The 19,401-nt window shown below is 42.0% G+C and overlaps 1 protein-coding gene across 1 annotated transcript in view; it reads left to right on the top strand.

Annotated features, from left to right (window-relative positions):
* The first annotated feature begins 1,111 nt into the window (after window positions 1–1,111).
* The window catches only part of TMEM72 (transmembrane protein 72), a 30,073-nt gene continuing 11,783 nt past the window's right edge, over window positions 1,112–19,401 (top strand). The window contains exon 1 of the mRNA XM_007516814.3: window positions 1,112–1,831. Within this exon, the coding sequence (XP_007516876.2) occupies window positions 1,762–1,831 (70 nt within the window). The 5' untranslated portion in view covers window positions 1,112–1,761. The remainder of the gene's footprint in view (window positions 1,832–19,401) is intronic.

The raw sequence follows: 19,401 nt of genomic DNA, 5'->3' as shown, positions 1-19,401 counted from the left end.
ACTCATTGCCTGTACAACTCCACCATTCCCAGAGACCATTATTTTCTTCCTTCCTTTCTTTTTTTTTCCTTCTTCCATTCTTTCTCGCTTCTTTCCTTCCTTCCTTTCCTTTCCTTCTTCCTTTCTTTTTTTAAATAGAGGATGAGAGACAGAGAGCGAGAGAGAATGAGAGGAAAAGGAAGACAACTGCAGCACTGCCCCACCACTCACACAGCTTCCCTGTGCAAGTGACAGGGGCATGAACCCAGATCCTCTTGCTTGGTAACATGTACAATCTACAGGATGCTCCACCCGCCACCCCTCACCCCCGACCCTCCACATGGAAGTTCTTAAACTCATTCAAAAAGAAGAGGAAAATAAAATGGCAGTCATAGACCACTTAATAAAACTAATCCAGTTAAACAATTTTATTAGTAGTTGATGAAATAATAATTAATAAAAATGAAGTAACTTTAACGGTAGGAACACTTGTTATGTAAGGAGTGTGTGTCCTTATTAAAAGAAAAAGCAGAACTGAGTTTTCTGTTATTAGCAGATTTTGGCTTGGGAAAGTTTTTTTAAAAAATATTTTATTTATGCTACATTAATGAGAAAAAGAGAGAGAGGCTAAAAGTAGAGCAACACTCAGCTCTGGTTTTAGGGTAGTGCTTGCAAAGGAACCTGTAAACTCAGAGCCCCAGGCATGAAACACTTTTGCATAACCATTATGCTATTTCTCCAGCCTAGGGTGTTCCTTTTTAATTTATTTGGTAGCTTTGTTGTCTATCCTATATAAGTGGAAGGGTAAAAGATTTCAAGAAAACATCCAGGAAGAGAACAAAAACTTGATTCTATGCAATCCTTGACATCAATAGTGAACTAAGAGTTAATAAAATTTGAGAGGTTTGGTTTATTGGTGCAGCTTTCAGAATATACTCTGAGCACCAGCAAGGCAGTCAAACCCTCTCATTTGCTTTCTATAAAAGTTACCAAAGCTCACTCACAAATGTTTCTATCCAAGGTCACCCAGTTAATTATTGACACAGTAACTCCCCTCCCAAAGAATCATAGTAATTGCCTACATCACATGTCAGGATGTCTGTCAGAATAAAGGAAGGAAGGTCCATGCCTGGTGTGGGCTTGAGAGAAATATGCCTGGTCTGAGTCTAAATGTGCTGCAGACTTAAAAGCTTTCTGTACACAGAATAGATGCTGGGAACTCCTTTCAAAAGTTGCTTCTGCTAATGATTTAAAGCTACATCCCTCTCTGTCATCACACAGACATGGACCTGTATGGACAGAAAATCTCTGGATGCTGACTCTTCTGAATTAGTACAGACTTGAGGTCCAAGTGTGACTTCCCTGGAGCAGCCTGATTGGAAGGAAAGGCCTGGACTGGCTCCTCACCTCGCTCCTCCCAGCCAGAAATGGTTAATTGCCAGCTCCAGGCTTCTTCCAGCCCAGCCCTAATCGGCCTGATCGCAGGAAGCAGCAGCTCCAGGCCCGCCCAGGTGGTGGAGTGCCGGGGGCATTCTGCCAAGGTAATGATTAAGCTGAGTGCCTGGCAAGGGCATTAGGCAGCAGAGCTGAGAAGGTGAGTCCTGTTCACACCTTGACCAGGCTATGGTGGCTAGGGCTGGTTAGAAGCTAGGGCCCCAAGGAGCGGGCACCAGTAACTGGCAGCCCCAGCCTCCTGCTATACACAGGCGTCTGGGAGCATCGCAGGCCAGAGGAGCCTCTGCTGCCTGCCTCCCTGGGGACCCTGCCCTCGTCCCCAGCACCATGAAACTGCAGGTGTTCTGGACCGGACTGGAGTATACCTGCCGGCTCCTAGGCATTGCCACTGCAGCAGGTAAGACCCCGCCTCTCCACTACAGTCTCTTACTGGCTAAGCACAGATGAGAGGGCTGCTGGAGGGGTGAGAGGAACATCTGGACACATCTATTCTTCACTTTTATTCCCCGAAACCTGAAAAACACTGCTCAGATGAGCAGCAGCGGGTGTAATGGGTGGCCAGGAGCCAGTGCCTCCAGTCTGAATCTTTTCTTGGCAGCCCACCACTCATGTGACCCCCAAAAAGGCCTCAGCATCCCATCTGTGAAATGGGTTGAGGAGTTTCACCTCAGCTCCTGGAGGGCTATTGTGAGATGGAGGAGGGTGCCAAAGGTGCAGGTATAGAAGACTGGGAAAGTCTGAAACTCACAGGATACTCATGAAAAAGTTCAGTGGGGCTCATCTTGCTTTACCCAGAGCCACATTTCTGTTTCAGAGAGAGCATATCCACTGGAAGGCTGGGCTATAGGGATGAATGCAGAGAGCCATAAGGCACCCTGGATTTGAGGAGAAAAATGTTCTCTATGTTGGACTCCTCTACCCCCTCAGCCTGACCACAGGGATGCTTGAAAGGCTACAGAGAACCAGTGCATCTGTGATCCTAAGGTCAACCTACTCGCTTCTCCAGCACAGCCCCAGCTCTGTGCCTCCCAGATGGCCAAAATTCATGTGAAGAAAGTGAGCAAATGGCTTAGCTCCTGATCCCACTGTCTCTGGGGAAAAGGAGGAGACACCTACTACTTAAGTCCTTCATATCATTGGGAAAAAAAAATCATATAAATGCCTTGGCACACAGAAAACATCCCCTAGCTCAGATAAAAGTAGTGATAGTTCTTACTCCAACACCATCACTTGTAGGAAGTACCTGACCCCTCTGGTACTATAAATAGCTTGATCCTCCAGGTGGATGTATGAACTGGGAACTGGCCATAGCAACAGGGAGCTAAGCATGGAACCCTCTCAGAAGAAGCTCTCGTGTGTAATTCAAATCTTAGAAGAGACCTGTGTCATCTCCAGGGTGTTAGCCAGTCTCAAGGAGGCTGGCCAGGGGGGCTTTTCTCACATCTAGGTTTTGTGTTAGTACAAAAAGGTTTGGAGAAGAAGCTCTGTGCTCCCACCCCCTCCTGTTATATGACAGACACTTAAATTCAGATATAGGCACTGACCTTGCCCAAGGTCAGAGACAGTGCTAACCTGGAGCTCATGATAATGGCCTTCAAAAAAAAAAAACAGAGTTCTAGACAGAGTACATTGCTTTCCAGGCTAAGCAAGACCTATTCAGAGGGTGGCAGAAGGGCCTGAAATTGTTCTGTGTGTCCTGAAATAAATGAGCTGATGTGGGTATCAGCCCAGTACTCCATCAGAACCATCTTGTCACTTGCACATAAGGGAAAGATCACTAAAGCTTCCAGAAGTTTATCCTAAGGAGGGAAAGGTAGGCCTTTAAGAGGATCTCCATATCTGGGTGGGGGTACACTGTTGGTCTATCGCTGTTGATCTTCAGTTCTTCCCTTCTCTAGACCTTACTTTACGACAATGTAAAAACCACATCCTTTTCTACTATTAGAGGTCACAGTGATGGTTCTGTCTGCTACACTCTATCCAGTGCTGTGACCTGCCTCCTGATAGGAAGCTGTTTTAAGATGTTTCTAATAGATTCACTAATGACAGTTTAAAAGTCTAATTTGTCTCAGTCAGTTAAAGGGCCTGTAAGCACACGCACGCACACATAAGAGTGCATTTTGCTCTCTTATCTCTACACAGAGCTACTGTTAATGCAGAGGAAAGCCTCCCACTTGGTCTTGATAGAATCCAGACTAAAAATAGGCCACGAGTTGCCTTCTAATGGTCAAAATTTCCAATAATCTTATTTGGGCTCTTGAGAGTGCTGGAAGCAAATGGAAAGTGAGAGAAAGGGACTTGGGTGCTCTTGGGTAAATCTCAAGTTTCTTCCAGCATCACAGAACTCCTGGACAGTTTCCAGGATGGAAGATTTGCAAATTCCTTACTCCTTTAAGCATCTTTTGTTGTTGCTGCTGCTGCTGTTGAATTCTATTCAGAAGTTGCTGCTAGAATGGAAGCAAGAATCAAGACAGAACTGGTGAAATAGCTCACTTGCATAGTGGACTGCTTTGTCATATGAAGAATCCATATTTGAGATTGGACCCCAATGCACTGAAGGAAACTTTGGTGATATGGTCTCTCTCTGTCTCTCTGTCTCTCTCTGTCTCTCTTTCTCTCTCTCTCCTTTTTGTCTGTGTCTTATCTCTGTATATTAAAAAAAAAGAGAAAGGGAGAAGGAAAAGGAAGGAAGAAGGAAGGAAGAAAGGAAGGAAAGGAGAGAGATAGGGAGGGAGGGAGGGAGGAATGAAAGAAGGATAAAGAGGAAAAGGAAAAGCAATTAAGAGAGGCAGATGGTGGTGCATCTGCTTAAGTGCACACACTATAGTGTTCAAGGACCGGGGTTTGAGCCCCTGGTCCCCACCTACAGGAGGGAAGCTTCACAAGTGGTTGGTCGAGGCTGCAGGTGACTCTCTGTCTCTCTTCCTCTCTATCACCCCCTTCCCTCTCAATTTCTTGCTGTCTCTATCCAATAAATAAATAAAGATAATTTTAAAAATTTAAAAATAAAAGTAATTAAGACAGAAACTATCACTGTGCAGAAACCCTGGGGCCTCTAAGGTAATTATGAGGCCTTTGGTGAAAAGAGTGTGGGTTCTGTAGAAGCTAGGAAAAGCCTGTGATACAGAGTGACCTCAAGCCTATAGAGATCAGACTGTTCCTGATCTAGCAGATTCCTCCCTGAGCCTTTTTGGATTTTGCTAACAGAGTCTACAATAGGCTCCAAAGGCTCTAGGCCCCAGAGGACTCCACCAGTATGACAAGGCCCCATACCCTGTGCAGAATTTGTCCAAGATCACGTTTTCCTCTGTGACTGGCTCCTTTAAATAAAGCTGCCGTAAACATCCAGTGTTTCACCCTTTCCCCCAATCCAGATCCATACTATGGACAGACTCTCATTACCACCAAGCAGAGGAAACCAGGCTACAGACACGTAACACACAGAAGAAAGTATTTCTGAAATTGGAAAAGACTTTATCTTGGAATAAATCATAAAATTTCTAGATCATGGGGGCCAGGCAGTGGTGCACCAGGTTATTGTACTATGCATGCATAGTACAAAGCACAAGAAATGGTAAAAGGATCCTGGTTCAAGCCCCTGGCTCTCCACCTTTAGGGGGGTTGCTTCACAAGGAGTGAAGCATGTCTGCAGGTATCTATCTCTCTCCCTCTATCTTCCCTTTCTCTTGCAATTTATCTCTGTCTTTTCCAATGGGAAAAAAAAAATGGCCTCCAGAAGCAATAGAATCATAGTGACAGGGATAACCCTAGAGGCAAAAAAAAAAAAAAAAAAAAAACTAGATCACCATAAACCAACCAACACTTATTTGTTTGTTTATCTGTTTATCTTATTTCATTTATTTTTATTTATTTACGGAAACAAGGCTTTATGCATGTGTGGCTTAACTAAGACAGAGAAAGGAAAAGAATCAGTATCAGAGCTTCCTCCACTGCCATAGTATCTTCCCATATGGTACCAGGGTTCTATCCTGGACAGCAGGCAAGGCAAGTCTGACACTCTACCAGGTGAGTTATCTTGCTGGCCCTTTCCCTACTAGTCTTACACTTGACTGCTTCACTCCTTTGCAGTAACTCCCTGGATTAGGAAAACTGGGTGCATGTGTACCAAGGTGATTTCTCAGTGCCTCTGATGCTGAGATATGGCCAGAGGAATCAACCCAAGAGTCACACAAATGAAAGTGCACACAGATCGTGGGGTGCTCCACACATTCCACTGAAGATATTGGGCACCTCTCTGCCCATCCCATGAATCAGGCCCTACTGTGTTCTCCTCAAGACATCCTGAGAGATACAAAAATCCCAAGTTAGAGACTAGAATTTGGTGCCAGCCAAAGCTTGACCTTGTGATTTTATTTCACACAGATTGCTAGTAGGAGTGAGAGCCTAGGAAGATGGGCTTTAAGTAAATGGACACAGAGACTCAGGGTGTTCCTTCTCTATAAAATGAGAAATGGCCACCAGGTCCCAGAGAGAGAGGAGGAAAGAAGGAGAGACATTTGGGTGTTGTAGCTGGTGTATGTGTGACTTGGAAAGGAAGAGAGAATGGAACTTTTAAAAAAATGGACAGGGGGTTGGGCTGTAGCACAGGGGTTACACACATATGGTGCAAAGTGCAAGAACCGGTTTGAGACCCTGGCTCCCCCCCTGCGGGGCTGAGGGGTGGGTCACTTCACAAGTGGTAAAGCAGATCTGCATGTGTCTATCTTTCTCTCCCCCTCTCTGTTTTCCTCTCCTCTCTCCATTTTTATCTGTCCTATCCAACAACAATGACATCAATAACAACAATAATAATAACCAAAACAATGATAAAACACAGGCAACAAAAGGGGAAAAAAAGTAGGAGGAGTGGATTCATGGTACAGATGCTGAGCCCCAGTAATAACCCTGGAGGCAAAAAATAATAAATAAATAAATAAATAAATAGACAAATATATACAAATATAGACAGATAGTTGGGGACCGAGTAGTAGTGAACCTAGTTGAGTGTGTGTGTGACAGATAGTTGTGGGAATAATAGTTAATCCATATCTACAACCTTGGGAGAACTTTTGTTGTTTACAATAGAGGGGTTGAGGTTCAGAACTTTGGTGGTAGAAACAGTGCAGAGTTGTACCCCTGTTATCTTGTAAGTTTGTAAATCAATATTAAATAATTAAAAAGAAAAAAAAAGATAAATACCCAGAATGGGAATTACCTGATCTATATGGCAGTTGTTTTGATTGTTTGAGAAACCTCTATACTATTTTTATAGCAGTGGCTCCAATTTATATTCTTATCAACAGTGCATAAGGACTCTCTTGATTTTTGCCCTTGATTATTACCAGCACTTCCTGCTAACTGGATTTTTTTTTTTTTTTACCAGAGCACTACTCAGATCTGGCTTATGGTGGTGTGAGGGATTGAACCTAGGACTTGAGAGCCTCAGGCATGAAAGTCTCTTTGTATAACTATATGCTATACCCCTACCCCAATTGGATTTTTTAATTAAATAAATACTTTTGTTGCAGATAAAGTAAAATAAAATAAATAAAATAAAATGAAAGTGAGAAGTAGCTATGTCTAATGGGACTGGCCCCCATCCCTGTTATAAGGCAGAATTGGTGTCCCATTGAATTTCTGTAGCATTTTTCTTTCTTTTTTATATTTTCCTGGTCTTCTTATTCTTATTCTTCTTTTTTATCTCATCAGGGGTTCTGAATCTACATGATCTCTTTCTCCCAAGAAACTCTTTTTTAGATAATGGGTAAAAGATAAGGAGAAGAAGAAAGAGGAAAGACACTATAGTACTGCTCTACCTCTCTTGAAACTTTCTTCCATGCAAGTCTTCCCATGTGTAGACCAGGAACTCAAACCAGAGTCCCTGTGCATGATAAAGTGTGCTATGCCAGTTAATCCATCTCCTGACCCTTTGCAGAGTTGTTTATCCTGTTTATCCCAAAGGTAAATGTTCATAAGCTTCCTCACTATTCCTAAGGCTCTGCCCCAAAGTTTTGGGTACAAGCTCCCTATCCAAGATTGTGTGAGGTCCCTTGTAGGCCACTGTACAGACTTGAAGTGGTGTTGCAGAGGGAAAAGAGGACATTCATTTCCCTAGACCTTCAGTACTGTGAGGAAAACCTTAGTTCATAACTGTGTCCTTGTGCACAAAGGGGCATGGGTCTTCCCAAAATAAGTGTTTTCTAACTTTCTTCAGAATAAAGGGTTTAAAAAAAAAAACCTCAAAGATTCAGGTTTAATTCCCCCTATCCCCACCAGTGTGTGTGTGTGTGTGTGGGGGGGGGGTTTACAAGTAGTGAAGCAATGTTGTAGGTCTCTCTCTCTCTCTCCTCCGCAGTTATCACTGGGACTCATAGGAATCCACTGCTCTTAGAGGCTACTTTTTTTTCCATTTTATTGGATAGAACAAAGAGAAACTGAGAGAGGAGAGGGAGTTAGAGAGGGAGAGAAAAAAATAGACACCTGTGGACCTGCTTTACTGCTTGCAAATCTTCCCCTAGCAGGTGGGGATCTGGGACTGGAACCTGGATCCTTGTGCTTTGTACACTCTGTGTACTTAACTAGGTGCACCACAGCCCAGCCCCTTTCTCTATCTATCTCTATTTCTATCACCTCTATCTCTATCTCCTCCTTTCCTCTCAGTTTTTTTCTGCCCTGTCCAATTAAAATAAATAAATTAAAAAAATCTTAAATCTTTTAAAAAGAACAAAGGGGCTTGGGCTTGGGACTTTTCACTACACTTGTGGATGTTGTATACTCTGTAATCTCTGCTTTGGTGTAGTAGTTGACAATAAACTCTGAGGTAATAGTTGACAATAAATGCTATTATTAGAGTACTTACTGTGAGCCAAATTCAGTGCTGCATGTTTTAAATATAGTTCTTTTCTTCATTCTTGTTACAACCTTTGGTGAGCCATCAAGCTCCTCCTCTTCTCCACTGTTTTGTAGGGGAAACTCAGGCTCAGTGGGGTGCAGCACCTTGTTGAAGGTCTCACAATCAGGAAGCAAAGAGGCAGAATTCAAACTGATGACATAACCAAAGAAGTTGTTCATTTGTAGAGCATCTACTGTCCATGCATGAGAGACCCCTTGTTCCTCCCCAATGACACCACATTAATTACAAATAATCTATGTTCTGAGTTTTCTCTCTTTTCTCTCTTGCTCTTTCCTGCTCATAAAATAGAAATAGGGTGATTATTTTTAACTAATGATAGTTCACTTTTAAGACTCTACTTTAAATCATTGTGTCCTTCACCTAAACCAGACTAATGGTCATGTCTTTCTATGTCTTGGTGGCAAATGCAAAAGAAGAGATGTCAAAGATATCAGGGTTACCAAAAAGACTGAGGTCAGCCCATCAACACACTTCAGTACCCACATCAGGAAGTCTTTACATACACTGACGCAGGCAGGTGGGATTGTAGGCAGGATGGACACAGAATGAAGCACAGGCAGTGATGACCAAAGAATTCCTAAATGTAATGACACTATTGACTGACTCAACTGCTCATTGTCTGTTTCTGAAAGTTTTCCATGCATATTCTGATTAGCACCACTATCACTACCTGCAGTCAAACCCACTCCTGGACCTCATCCGGAGTCATCTGGAGACAGATAAGTCTGCATATATTTTCTTTCTTTTTTGGTATTATCTTTATTTATGTACTGGGTAGAGACAGCCAGAAATCAAGAGGGAAGGGGGTGATAGAGAGGGAGAGAGACAGAGACACATACCTGCAACATTGATTCACCACTCACAAAACTTTCCCCCTGCAGATGAGGACTGGGGGCTTGAACCGGGTTCCTTGAGCATTGTAACATGTGTACTCAACCAGGTGCACCGCCACCTGGCCCCAATCTGCACATATTTCCAACTGGAACTGTCTCACTAAGACCCCACAATTTTTCATCCAGACCCACATGACTGCCAACATGCTAAAAAAAAAGTGATTATTCTGCTTCACCTCCACTACTATCTTGAGGAAGATCAAGGACTGAGCTTAATCACATTTTTCAAATGAGGAAACCAAGGCTGGAATTTTTGGCAGAAGTCACACGGTTAGTAGATGATAGGTCTGGTTTAGAGTTCTAGTAAGTCCACTCACTGGGCAATGCAGCAGTGGAACAGCAGGGAACTTTTCTTCACACAACTCCAAAGAGAAGGACGTCAAAACACTAAACAGAAATTAAATGGGGTTGAGACAAAACCATTTTGAGCATGCGCTATTTGTCAAGTTAGCATGCTCTTTTTTTCCCCCACAAATCAAGCACTTCTGATTAGCCTGGAATCACTTAAGGGGTTTGTTTTGTTCAAGGTTTTTGACCTATTAACCCTTTCTCTCCATAAAGGGCAGAGTCACATTTTTAATAGGCAGATTCTTTGCTGACATTCTCCATTCAAAATGGAGATTTGACTTAGTCATGTAACCTAAGACCAAAGAAGTTTTTGAACCCAGATGTTCTCATTATTTTAAAGAGTACAGAAAATGCTTAGTTTGACCTTAGCCCTATTCAAACTTAAAAATAAAACTAATGTTTCTGAAGCAACCATCTCAGGCTCTCCATGCTAATTTCCACTCTGGTTAAAAGTATATCCCCGTGACCACTTCCTGCCATCTAAGAAAGCTTTATGTGCTCCAAATGTCCACAGGTGGATTTATTGCTCAAGTAAGACAACTTTGTTTTCAAAATTCCCAAGTAGATGCTGACTGTTTTCCTTCTCCTATTTGACTTAACTACTGAGTACATTAAAATATCTACTTCCATCCCACCTTTTCATACAGAAAGATTTCCTTTTAATTTTATTTATTCACTTTTGACAAAGCAGAAAAGAACTGATAGGGAAGGGGGAGATATAAAGGGAGAGAGGAAGAGAGATACCTGCATCATTGCTTCACCACTTGTGAAGCATTCCTCCTGCAGGGACTGGAACCTGGGTGCTTGTGTATTCTACCAGATGCATCAACTCCTGGACCTTCCTGCCTTGCTGCCTTTCTTTCTCCTTCTTTTTTCCCCCTTCTTTCATGTTCTCCTTTTTAGACTGAGAACAGGAAATCTGGAACTCCCCTGAGAATTCACTTATTTGACAATCATATGCTGAGTCCTCACTTCATGCAACCTAGGCATATAGAATGATCTGCCTTCTTCCATAGAGAAGTTCACAGCCTACTCAATACATATCCAAGCACCAAGAATTTCAGTGTAGTCTCTGGGAGGGTGAATTTGTGTGCTATTGTACTAATCATTTAATGTGTGAGCTTAAACACATTACCTGAACACTTTCAATATTAGTTTTAGCATCTATGAAGTGGAGATAACAGTTGTGCTGGAATTGACTCAGTAGTAGAGTACAGGACTTGCATGTGTCAATATGTCCAAATAGTGCTTCTATCTCTGTCTCTGGCTCTCACAAATAAATTAGTCTTTAAAAAAAATAACTCTAACAAGGTGAAAAGGATAGTTCATCAGATATTACACCTGAATTGTTGTTGTGTGATTCAGATTGGAGCTCCAGTATCACAACTGAAACCCCATTTAGCAAAAAACATGAACTTCCATTTATATTTTGCATGATATACCCAAAAAAATTTACTCAAATTTATTATAACCTTGAACGTAAGATTCAACAATAAAAGTTCTAGGGGGCTGGTTCAAGCCCCTGCTCCCCACCTGTTGAGGGGGAAGCTTCATGAGAAGTGAAATAGTGCTGCAAGTATCTATCTCTTCCTTTCTATCTCTTCTTTCTCCTTCAGGTTGACTCTGTCTCTATTCAAAATAAATAACATTAAAATATCAACTTTAATAAAACAAAGAACATACATACTTCTATGTTCATAGCCACATATGGAAGCACCCTAAGTATCCTTGAGCAGATGACAAGATAAATAGAAAGCGGGCTATATATTCAATGGAATGCTACTTTTAAATTTAAAAATATATAATACTGTATTATTTGGGGAGACAAAATGGGTAAAATCGAGGTGATTATGCTAAGTTAAAATAAGGAGGTGAAAGACAATTACCAAATAGTTTCATTGATTTTTAAAGTGGATGTATTAGGGCTGGATGGTGACTAACCAGAAAGAGAGCACACATTACCAAGTACAAGGATGGGGGTCAATCTTCCAGTCCCCACCAGCAGGGAGGAAGCTTCATGAGTGGTAGAGCTAGGCTATAGGTATCTTTCTCTCCCCTTCTCTCACCTCCTCTCTATCTCTCTATCATTTTAAAAAAGCCACCAAGAACAGTGGAGTCTTTATGTAGGCACCAATTCCCAGTAATAATCCCGATGGAAAAAATGAATAAATAAACAAAATGGTTGCGTTAGTTATTTATAGCCAAAATAATACCATGAAACAATTATCAAATCTTAGTGGCATACAGTATTAGTTTTTAGTGTCCACATACCTGGACAAGTAGACTAGATAGCTCTGCTTACATGTCTTAAAGTCATAAGTTTGTGTAAACTTCTTCTAACTGTTTTCTGTATCCTTCATACTCTTGACAATCTCATAGAAGTGGGTGCCTAAGATAATCGCAGAGACACAATAGAGCAAGCCTAGCTCACAAACCCATTTTACAAGACCACTTGTGTGGTGCTTGAAAACATCCTGTTTCCAAAAACAAGTTACATAGACGGACTGATGTTCAAGAGTGGAAAAATCACATGTCTATTAATGTAAGGGAGTACAACATCATGTAATAACAAGCATAGGTGACAAGATGGTTGATGGTTTGCAGACACTTTTGCATCCTAGGCACTTATTTCTACAGGACCAAACAAAGTTGACATCTCGCTAGCGAACTTTAGTCTATGACTCATGTCTCAAAAATCCAGTAGAGAATGGGTAGACTTTAACACTTTCAGAACACATATAAGGTATTAGAAGATATGAAGTATCACATTAAAATCTTAGCTAGGTGAATACCTAGTTTTACTATAAAATCCTGACTTTTTTATCACAGTTTTCTTTCATATCAATCAGTTGAACACATCTTAACACACAGATAAGATTCTGTCTTGCTTCAAATCTGCCACAGTATCTTCTGAATTAAGAAATCTGAAGCTACTGCACTATGTTTCAGTGGTGGCTCAGCAACTAGTTTCAACCTCTCTATGTTCTTAAAAAGTAAAAAGATACGAATCCAGCTTTTGCCTCTACAAAACACTGTGGCATTTTCAGAACCTAAGCCATCACCAGCCATTATCCTCAGTCAATGTCTCCTCACCTGAAACATCCTTAGAGACTGTAAGAGCAGTAGGAGATGTGTCATGCTCAAGGATGAAGAGGAGTGAGAAATGCAATATGGTGAGACATGAGACAACCAGAAATGTGTCATTCCCATCCAGCTCCCCAGGTGTCCACAGCCAAGATCACACTGACAGCACACTGACAGCCCCAATGACATTTCTGAAATATTCTACTGTCACTAAGGACTCTGCTCTGAAAGAGGACAGAAATCAAGACATTACAACAGTGAAGTCAGAAAAAAAGGAGCTATAGCTAAAGTGTGTCCTGAAGCAAGCAGCGTCAACTAGAATCTGGGGGATAGACCTTCAGTGATCAATATCACAAACACACCCCCATACTGCCTCCAAACACCTTGGTTCCCAAGCAGGCTGTATAGAAGGTATAGTATGGGATGTTGAGATGAATGGGGCTTTGGACCATTTCTATCCCAGTCAAGTCTGCAGACAGGAAAATCAATGAACAACAATGGGGCATAAAAAAGAACTCTTTAGCAACAGTGAAATGCATGTTAATGGTCAGGAAGGATAAAAATAAACTCTCGCCTCCCCCTTGAGAGTACTGATGGAAACAAACTGCTTTTCCTAATAATTCTATTATCCATCAGCTATATTTGCACAGCACTCTATAATATACTAAGACATAATGCTCCTAGGAAGCAGCTGAGAGAGAGTTATGATTTGTTTGAGAAGCAGAATTTTAGAGATATTGGTCAGGCTGCTTCATGAGGAAGAAGAACCTTCGAATCCCATTAGAAGTTACCACTAGCAGTTCTCCACCTTCTGGACCACCATCCACATCTCAGAAAGACGGAGTTGGAGACAAGACACCCACCCACAGGACCACACAAGGACCAGCACATATCCTGAACAGCCCTGGAACTGCTCAATTCTGGCTTATGGTGGTGCAGAGGATTGGACCTGGGACTTTGGAGCCTCAGGCATGAGACGCTTTTTGCATAACCATTATGCTATCTATCCTGCCCCAATGAGTTAGTCTTTAAATTTAAAGTGAGCAAGGTCAGCAGCTAGATTAATGAAGAAAGTGCATGCCATACAGTGTGTGAGGCCCTGAGTTCAACCCCTAAGCAACTCCTGGGAACAGTGTGGATATCAGTAAGGGAACTCCATAGATGCTGGAGTTGTGCCTTAGTGTCTCTCTCATTCTCCTTCTTTCTCTCCCTCTCCATATGCGTAAACATGTCCTCTCTCTGATCCTCCCTAAGGGTATCGAATTTTTGAAAATGCCTCTGATGTTTATTTAAATTTGAAAAAAAAAGGGGGGAGGGTTGGGGGGCCCTGCTTAGCAGTATTGTGCAGACAAGTGGCTCTGGGTTTATTTCCTAATGCTGAAGAAAAAAAAAAAAAAGAGAGAGAGTTTCTTGAAATTTTGTTCCCAGGTGCTTTGCTTGTCTCATCCTATTCCTTACTCGACAGGAAACCACCACTTCTGTTTTGTAGCCACTGTTTCAAATGTTGAAACCTGGCCGAATTTCTCAGTCTAATCGTACAAGTGAGGAAAATATCAGTCGATCCTTAGGGTTGACATAAGGTTTTTGAGAGAGCATGCAGTCCACCTATACAGTCTTGGGAAAACAAACACACAGGAGGCAGACACACTTTTGTTCCTAGATTTGTCCATTCTCACACCTCAATGTCATTATTTACTTAATACTTCAATCCCAACCTCAGATCTAAAGTTGTACTTTACATTTATTCCCTGGTTTCTGATTAAAAAAAAAAAAAAATTCAGACTGAGGATAGAATAAACTGATTTTCTAGTTATTTGTGACTAACTAATGAAACAACTCTAAATTTTGTATTTTAAAATGATAACATGATACTCAAATTGTGTGGCTCAGGAATTCAAAGCTGGCACAGTGAAGATTTCCCATCTGCTTCTTGATGACTGAGATTTCAGGTGAATGGCTGAAGTGGTCCCTCTAAGGTGATGTATCTAAGGCTTTGGTTCTGATTATTTGCTGGGGTCACCAGTCCTTCAAAACTGAGTCCTTCTTAGTACTGAAATGTCCAAGATAACTCCTCACTTACATATCTGGGGCTGGTTAAAAGTGCTGAGCCAGCTGGGCTGGCTATGCCCTGGCTCCCTAACAATCTCTCTGGGGATAGGAAGTGAAGTTTTCTCCAGGAACTCTGAGGACACCTGGCTCTACTGAAAGGAAAAGGAGGAAGTTGTAAGAGGAAAGAAGGTCATCAAAAAGAGCTCACCTGGATAGTGTGGCTGCTTTGCCATGTATTCAACCCAGGTTCAAGCCCAACCCCTGCTGCTTTAAGGGAAGCTTTGGTGCTTTGCTATCTTTCCCTCTCTGTATTAATCTCTCTCAGTCTATCTCTGTCCTCATCACCATCTCTTTCTATCTGAAAAATTCAGGCCATAGCACTGAAGCCTCAGCAATGGCAATAAAAAGAAAGGAAAAGGAGAGAGAGAGAGAGAGAGAGAGAGAAGCTTCAAGGAGGAAGCAAGCAATGGAGCAATACTGTTCTCTCTCGCTCGCTCATATTCTATCTCTCCTTTTCTGTGTCTCAGCCTCTCTCTAAAAAAAGAAAATGAAGAGTCTTCTTGGAGTAGTGGAATCATAAATTGTGCAGGCAAGAAAACTCCAGCTGAATAAAAAAAGAAATGTTCACCTGAAGAAATAGAACAAGAGGTACAAGAAGGGACTTACTATAAGACAGGGGCCCCTTGAAGGGCATTTAAACAAGAAAACCCAGGAAATGTCCAAATCTAGGTATCTTTGGGTCTCCTGTGACCATTTCAGGCTCTATCTCCCACTGCCCAGAAAGAGCCACTTGGTCATCCTCTCTTGGACATACTCTCTTTGTTCTTGGGAATTTTTCTTGTTGAAAACTGATTGCTCTTCAATAAGGTGAATAAAGCCAGTTGGACACACTATCAGGAGCCCCACAAGCAGAATACCACTGCTAGCCAAGTCAACAAAAGAACCAGTGGTCCTCAATGTGTTGGGAGAGGGAAGCCCAGCAGCACCTACAGAACAGTACTGTTTTCTTTTTCTTCTTCTTTTTTATTATCTTTATTTATTGGACAGAAACAGCCAGAAATTGAGAGGGCAGGGTGAGGTAGAGAGGGCTAGAGAAAGAGAGACACCTGCAGCACTGCTTCACCACTTGCAAATCTTTCCCCATGCAGATGGGGATCAGGGCCTTGAACTCAAATCCTTGAGCATTGTAATGTGTGCTTAACCAGGTGCCTCACCACCCAGCCCCTGGAGAACAGTACTGTTCTGAAACTATCCATCACCTCACATTCTCTCAACAATCTTGGCCAAGTTTCACCAAAGTTATTTATGAATTTGTTTGTTCCAGCAAAATCAGCTGCTGACATAGTGAGGAAGAAGGGTCTTCAACAAAAGTGTTGTCCCTTTATTTGCAGATGTCCACTTACTACCTGCCTTAATTCTTCTTTAAAATCTTGGTACTAGATCTTAGGAATAGTTCTTCCCTTACCTGGTCACAGAGCATTTCAGTGAACCTTTCTTACATCCTGGATCATGACACTCTTATAGAAGCACAGCACAGCTCTCTTGTTTAACCAGCGTGCACCAGAGATGAGTACAATCCCTGACTCCAGTCTACGTTAGATCTGCACTTAACTTACCTTCACAGGAAACCATAGAATACAAGGTAGAAGAAGAGTCTGAGAATAGAAGCCAAGTGATGCCCTGGTGTACAGGCAAACATTTCTTGGGCAGAATAAGATATGTGGATATAAATGAAGTTATCAGAAATGTTTCATATTGGCCAGCATTGTCTCATACTTTCATACTCTACCTCAAAGAACATGAACCTCACAACTGAAAGGATCTTGCAACAAGTTAATGACCTTTAGCCCTAGAGTCCAAGGGTCTGTGGCCTCTAATGACAATCTCACTAGACCTCATAACAGATCTCTTGGCCTGGGATCCATATTCCTCATTCTGTCTACCCTGATTTCCCCCTCCAACTAAAGAACAGACCTTTGTCCCTAGATTTGCAGAATTCAGCTTTTAAAAAAAAATTCTTTATTGTGGCATAAATACAGTTGACAATAAATACAATAGAATTCAGCATTTCTATGAAAGAGTGATTGGGAACTTTATGGAAGGTGATCCTACTTCCCTTGATTATGAAACAGGTTGGTTAGTTCTAGGAAAGCTCACAATGTCTGAATTATAGGAAGAAAGGAAGAGTTTCTGGGAAGAAAAGCACCTGGTATAATACACAGGTAATCATGCATGAAGACTTGCGTTTAATCCCCTGGCTATCACATGAAAACACCAGCACAGGGAAAAATTTATGAGCAGTGAAGCAGTTCTGTATATTTGTCTTTACCTCTCTGGCTACCTATCCCTTTCTATCCCCCAACCCCCATTTCTCACCTTCTATCCAAAAAAGAGAGAGAGAGGTAGTACTCTGAGAATGGGTAAATTGTGCAAATGTGAAGCCCCAGTGATAACTCTAGGGGCATAAAAAAGGAAGGAAGGAAGGAAGGAAGGAAGGAAGGAAGGAAGGAAGGAAGGAAGGAAGGAAGGAAATAAGGAAGGAAGGAAGGAAGGAAGGAAGGAAGAAAGGGAGGGAGGGAGGGAGGGAAGGAGGAACTTCCATGTCCACCTGATAGCTAATAGCACAAAGTCTTGCATTTGACATTATTTTTCCTAATCCAAACAACTCTGCACAGTAGAATTTATTTTCCCTGTTCCACGGATGAGAAACCCAATTTAGATTAAATTAGTCACAGGCATCCAGGGACCAGAGTTGGAATTGGAGCCCAGCTCTTTCTTTTCCCCATTATGACTTTTCTTTTCTTTTCTTTTCTTTTCTTTTCTTTTCTTTTTTTTTTTTTTGGGGGGGGGGGTTTAATGTATTTATTTTCCCTTTCGTTGCCCTTATTGTTTTTTGTTGTTGTTGTAGTTATTATTGTTGTTATTATTGATGTCATCATTGTTAGGACAGAAAGAAATGGAGAGAGGAGGGGAAGACAGAGAGAGGGAGAGAAAGATAGACACCTACAGATTTGCTTCACCTCCTGTGAAGCGACTCCCCTGAAGGTGGGGAGCCAGGGACTCGAACCGGGACCCTTACACAGGTCCTTGTGCACCACATGCGCTTAACCCTCTGTGCTACCGCCCAACTCCCCTGATTTATTTTTATTTTAACTGAAACCTAGCCCTGCCTCTAGAGTGTTTCTTGAATTCGCTGACCCTTTGTTTCCATCCAAAAGCACCCAAATAACATCCCCTCCTCCCCCCACCTGTGCAGGTCAAAGGGAAGCAAACCAGAAAAAAAAAAAAAAAAAGGTTGAGTTCCCAAGGCCCTTTCCTGCCATCTGCTGGTCATTGGACAAAAGCCACACAAATCTGCGAACTACCACTATAAAGGAAACCTCGCCCTCCAAAAAAACTAATGATTTCATTAACTGTCTGTGATGTGCGTGGCTTCAGTTAGCTTATCAAATCCTCATATCCATTATATGCAAGAGAGATGAGGAGGAGGGGACTTCCAGAGGTGTGGCTATGGAGTAGCAGCAGTCCAGTATTACTCTCCCTGAGCAACTAGGAAAAGCAATAAAAATGACCAGAAAACTCAACAAAATAAAACCGAGATCTCTTAAAAAAAAAAAATCACCAAACCACAGGTGAATACAGAGACCTGTGGCTTAAGGACAGAAAAGGAGTGACAGACTGGGAGTTTGGCAACTGAGGTTCACCACTTCTGAACCCAAGTTAAATAAATGACTTAAAAAAAAAAAAAGAACAAAAGGAAATCACCTAAGACACAGGTGAGTACAGACACACGTGTCTGTGACAGGAATGCAGCCCCCCTGAGCAATAAAAACAAAGGGCTATATGTAGGCAGCAACGTACAACACACTATACAAGTACTTCTCACTTTCTGGGGAGACAAAACTCAGCAAATACCAGTGTGTGTCACCCGAGCCTACAGGATGAAGTAGAAGGTGCTTGGGATGTAATTAATTAAGGCCAGAAAGGGATGCCACTGTGGGTCAATGCAATGCCTGGAAAAGTGTGCAAACACTTCAGCACTGTCTGTGAGGTATTTCCAGCAGTGAATGTACAGGTTAAGGTCATCTCTCATTGAGTGAAGTCATGATAGCAAAAGACTCCTTATGAAAGGAGAACTAGGAGCTAGCAAGCCCATGAAAGCAGGTTCAAGATGAAATTTAACAATTCACAATAGACAAGTAGAATGTCAGGTGATTGAAGACTCATACCAACTGAAGTAAAAGGGCAGGGAAGAAATAAGAGTCATGTTTCATTTCATGTTGGAGTAAAGCCCCAAGGATTTAATTATTACTGGATCCAAAGCAATGCAGCCACCAAGCCAGCAAGTGAAATCAACTTCAGAGTAACAGCAAAAACACTGATCTGAGCAAAGGGATAAGGTGGTGGCCAGTCCCATTCATGGTCAAGCACTGAAATCCAGAAAAAAAATACATTGCTATGGTCCTGCAGGACAGTGAGGACCCAGGAAATCATAACAAACAAAGGACATCTATGGAGCAGCTGGGTTGACAAATGTCTCTGAGGTGACTAAAAAAGTGACCAATCTGGTCAGAAAAGGAAGATGTCTGAAGTACTGACCCAAACCCCTGGGAAGGCTCATTGCAGGCAGGGTCATGGTTGCACACACATGTTACCATGCACAAGGACTCAGGTTCAAGT

This window comes from Erinaceus europaeus, chromosome 1 (genome assembly GCF_950295315.1).
Source record: "Erinaceus europaeus chromosome 1, mEriEur2.1, whole genome shotgun sequence".
In the NCBI taxonomy this organism is placed as follows: domain Eukaryota; kingdom Metazoa; phylum Chordata; class Mammalia; order Eulipotyphla; family Erinaceidae; genus Erinaceus; species Erinaceus europaeus.
Note: the sequence above shows the minus strand (reverse complement) of the source record. Positions and strands in the feature narration are given on the sequence as shown.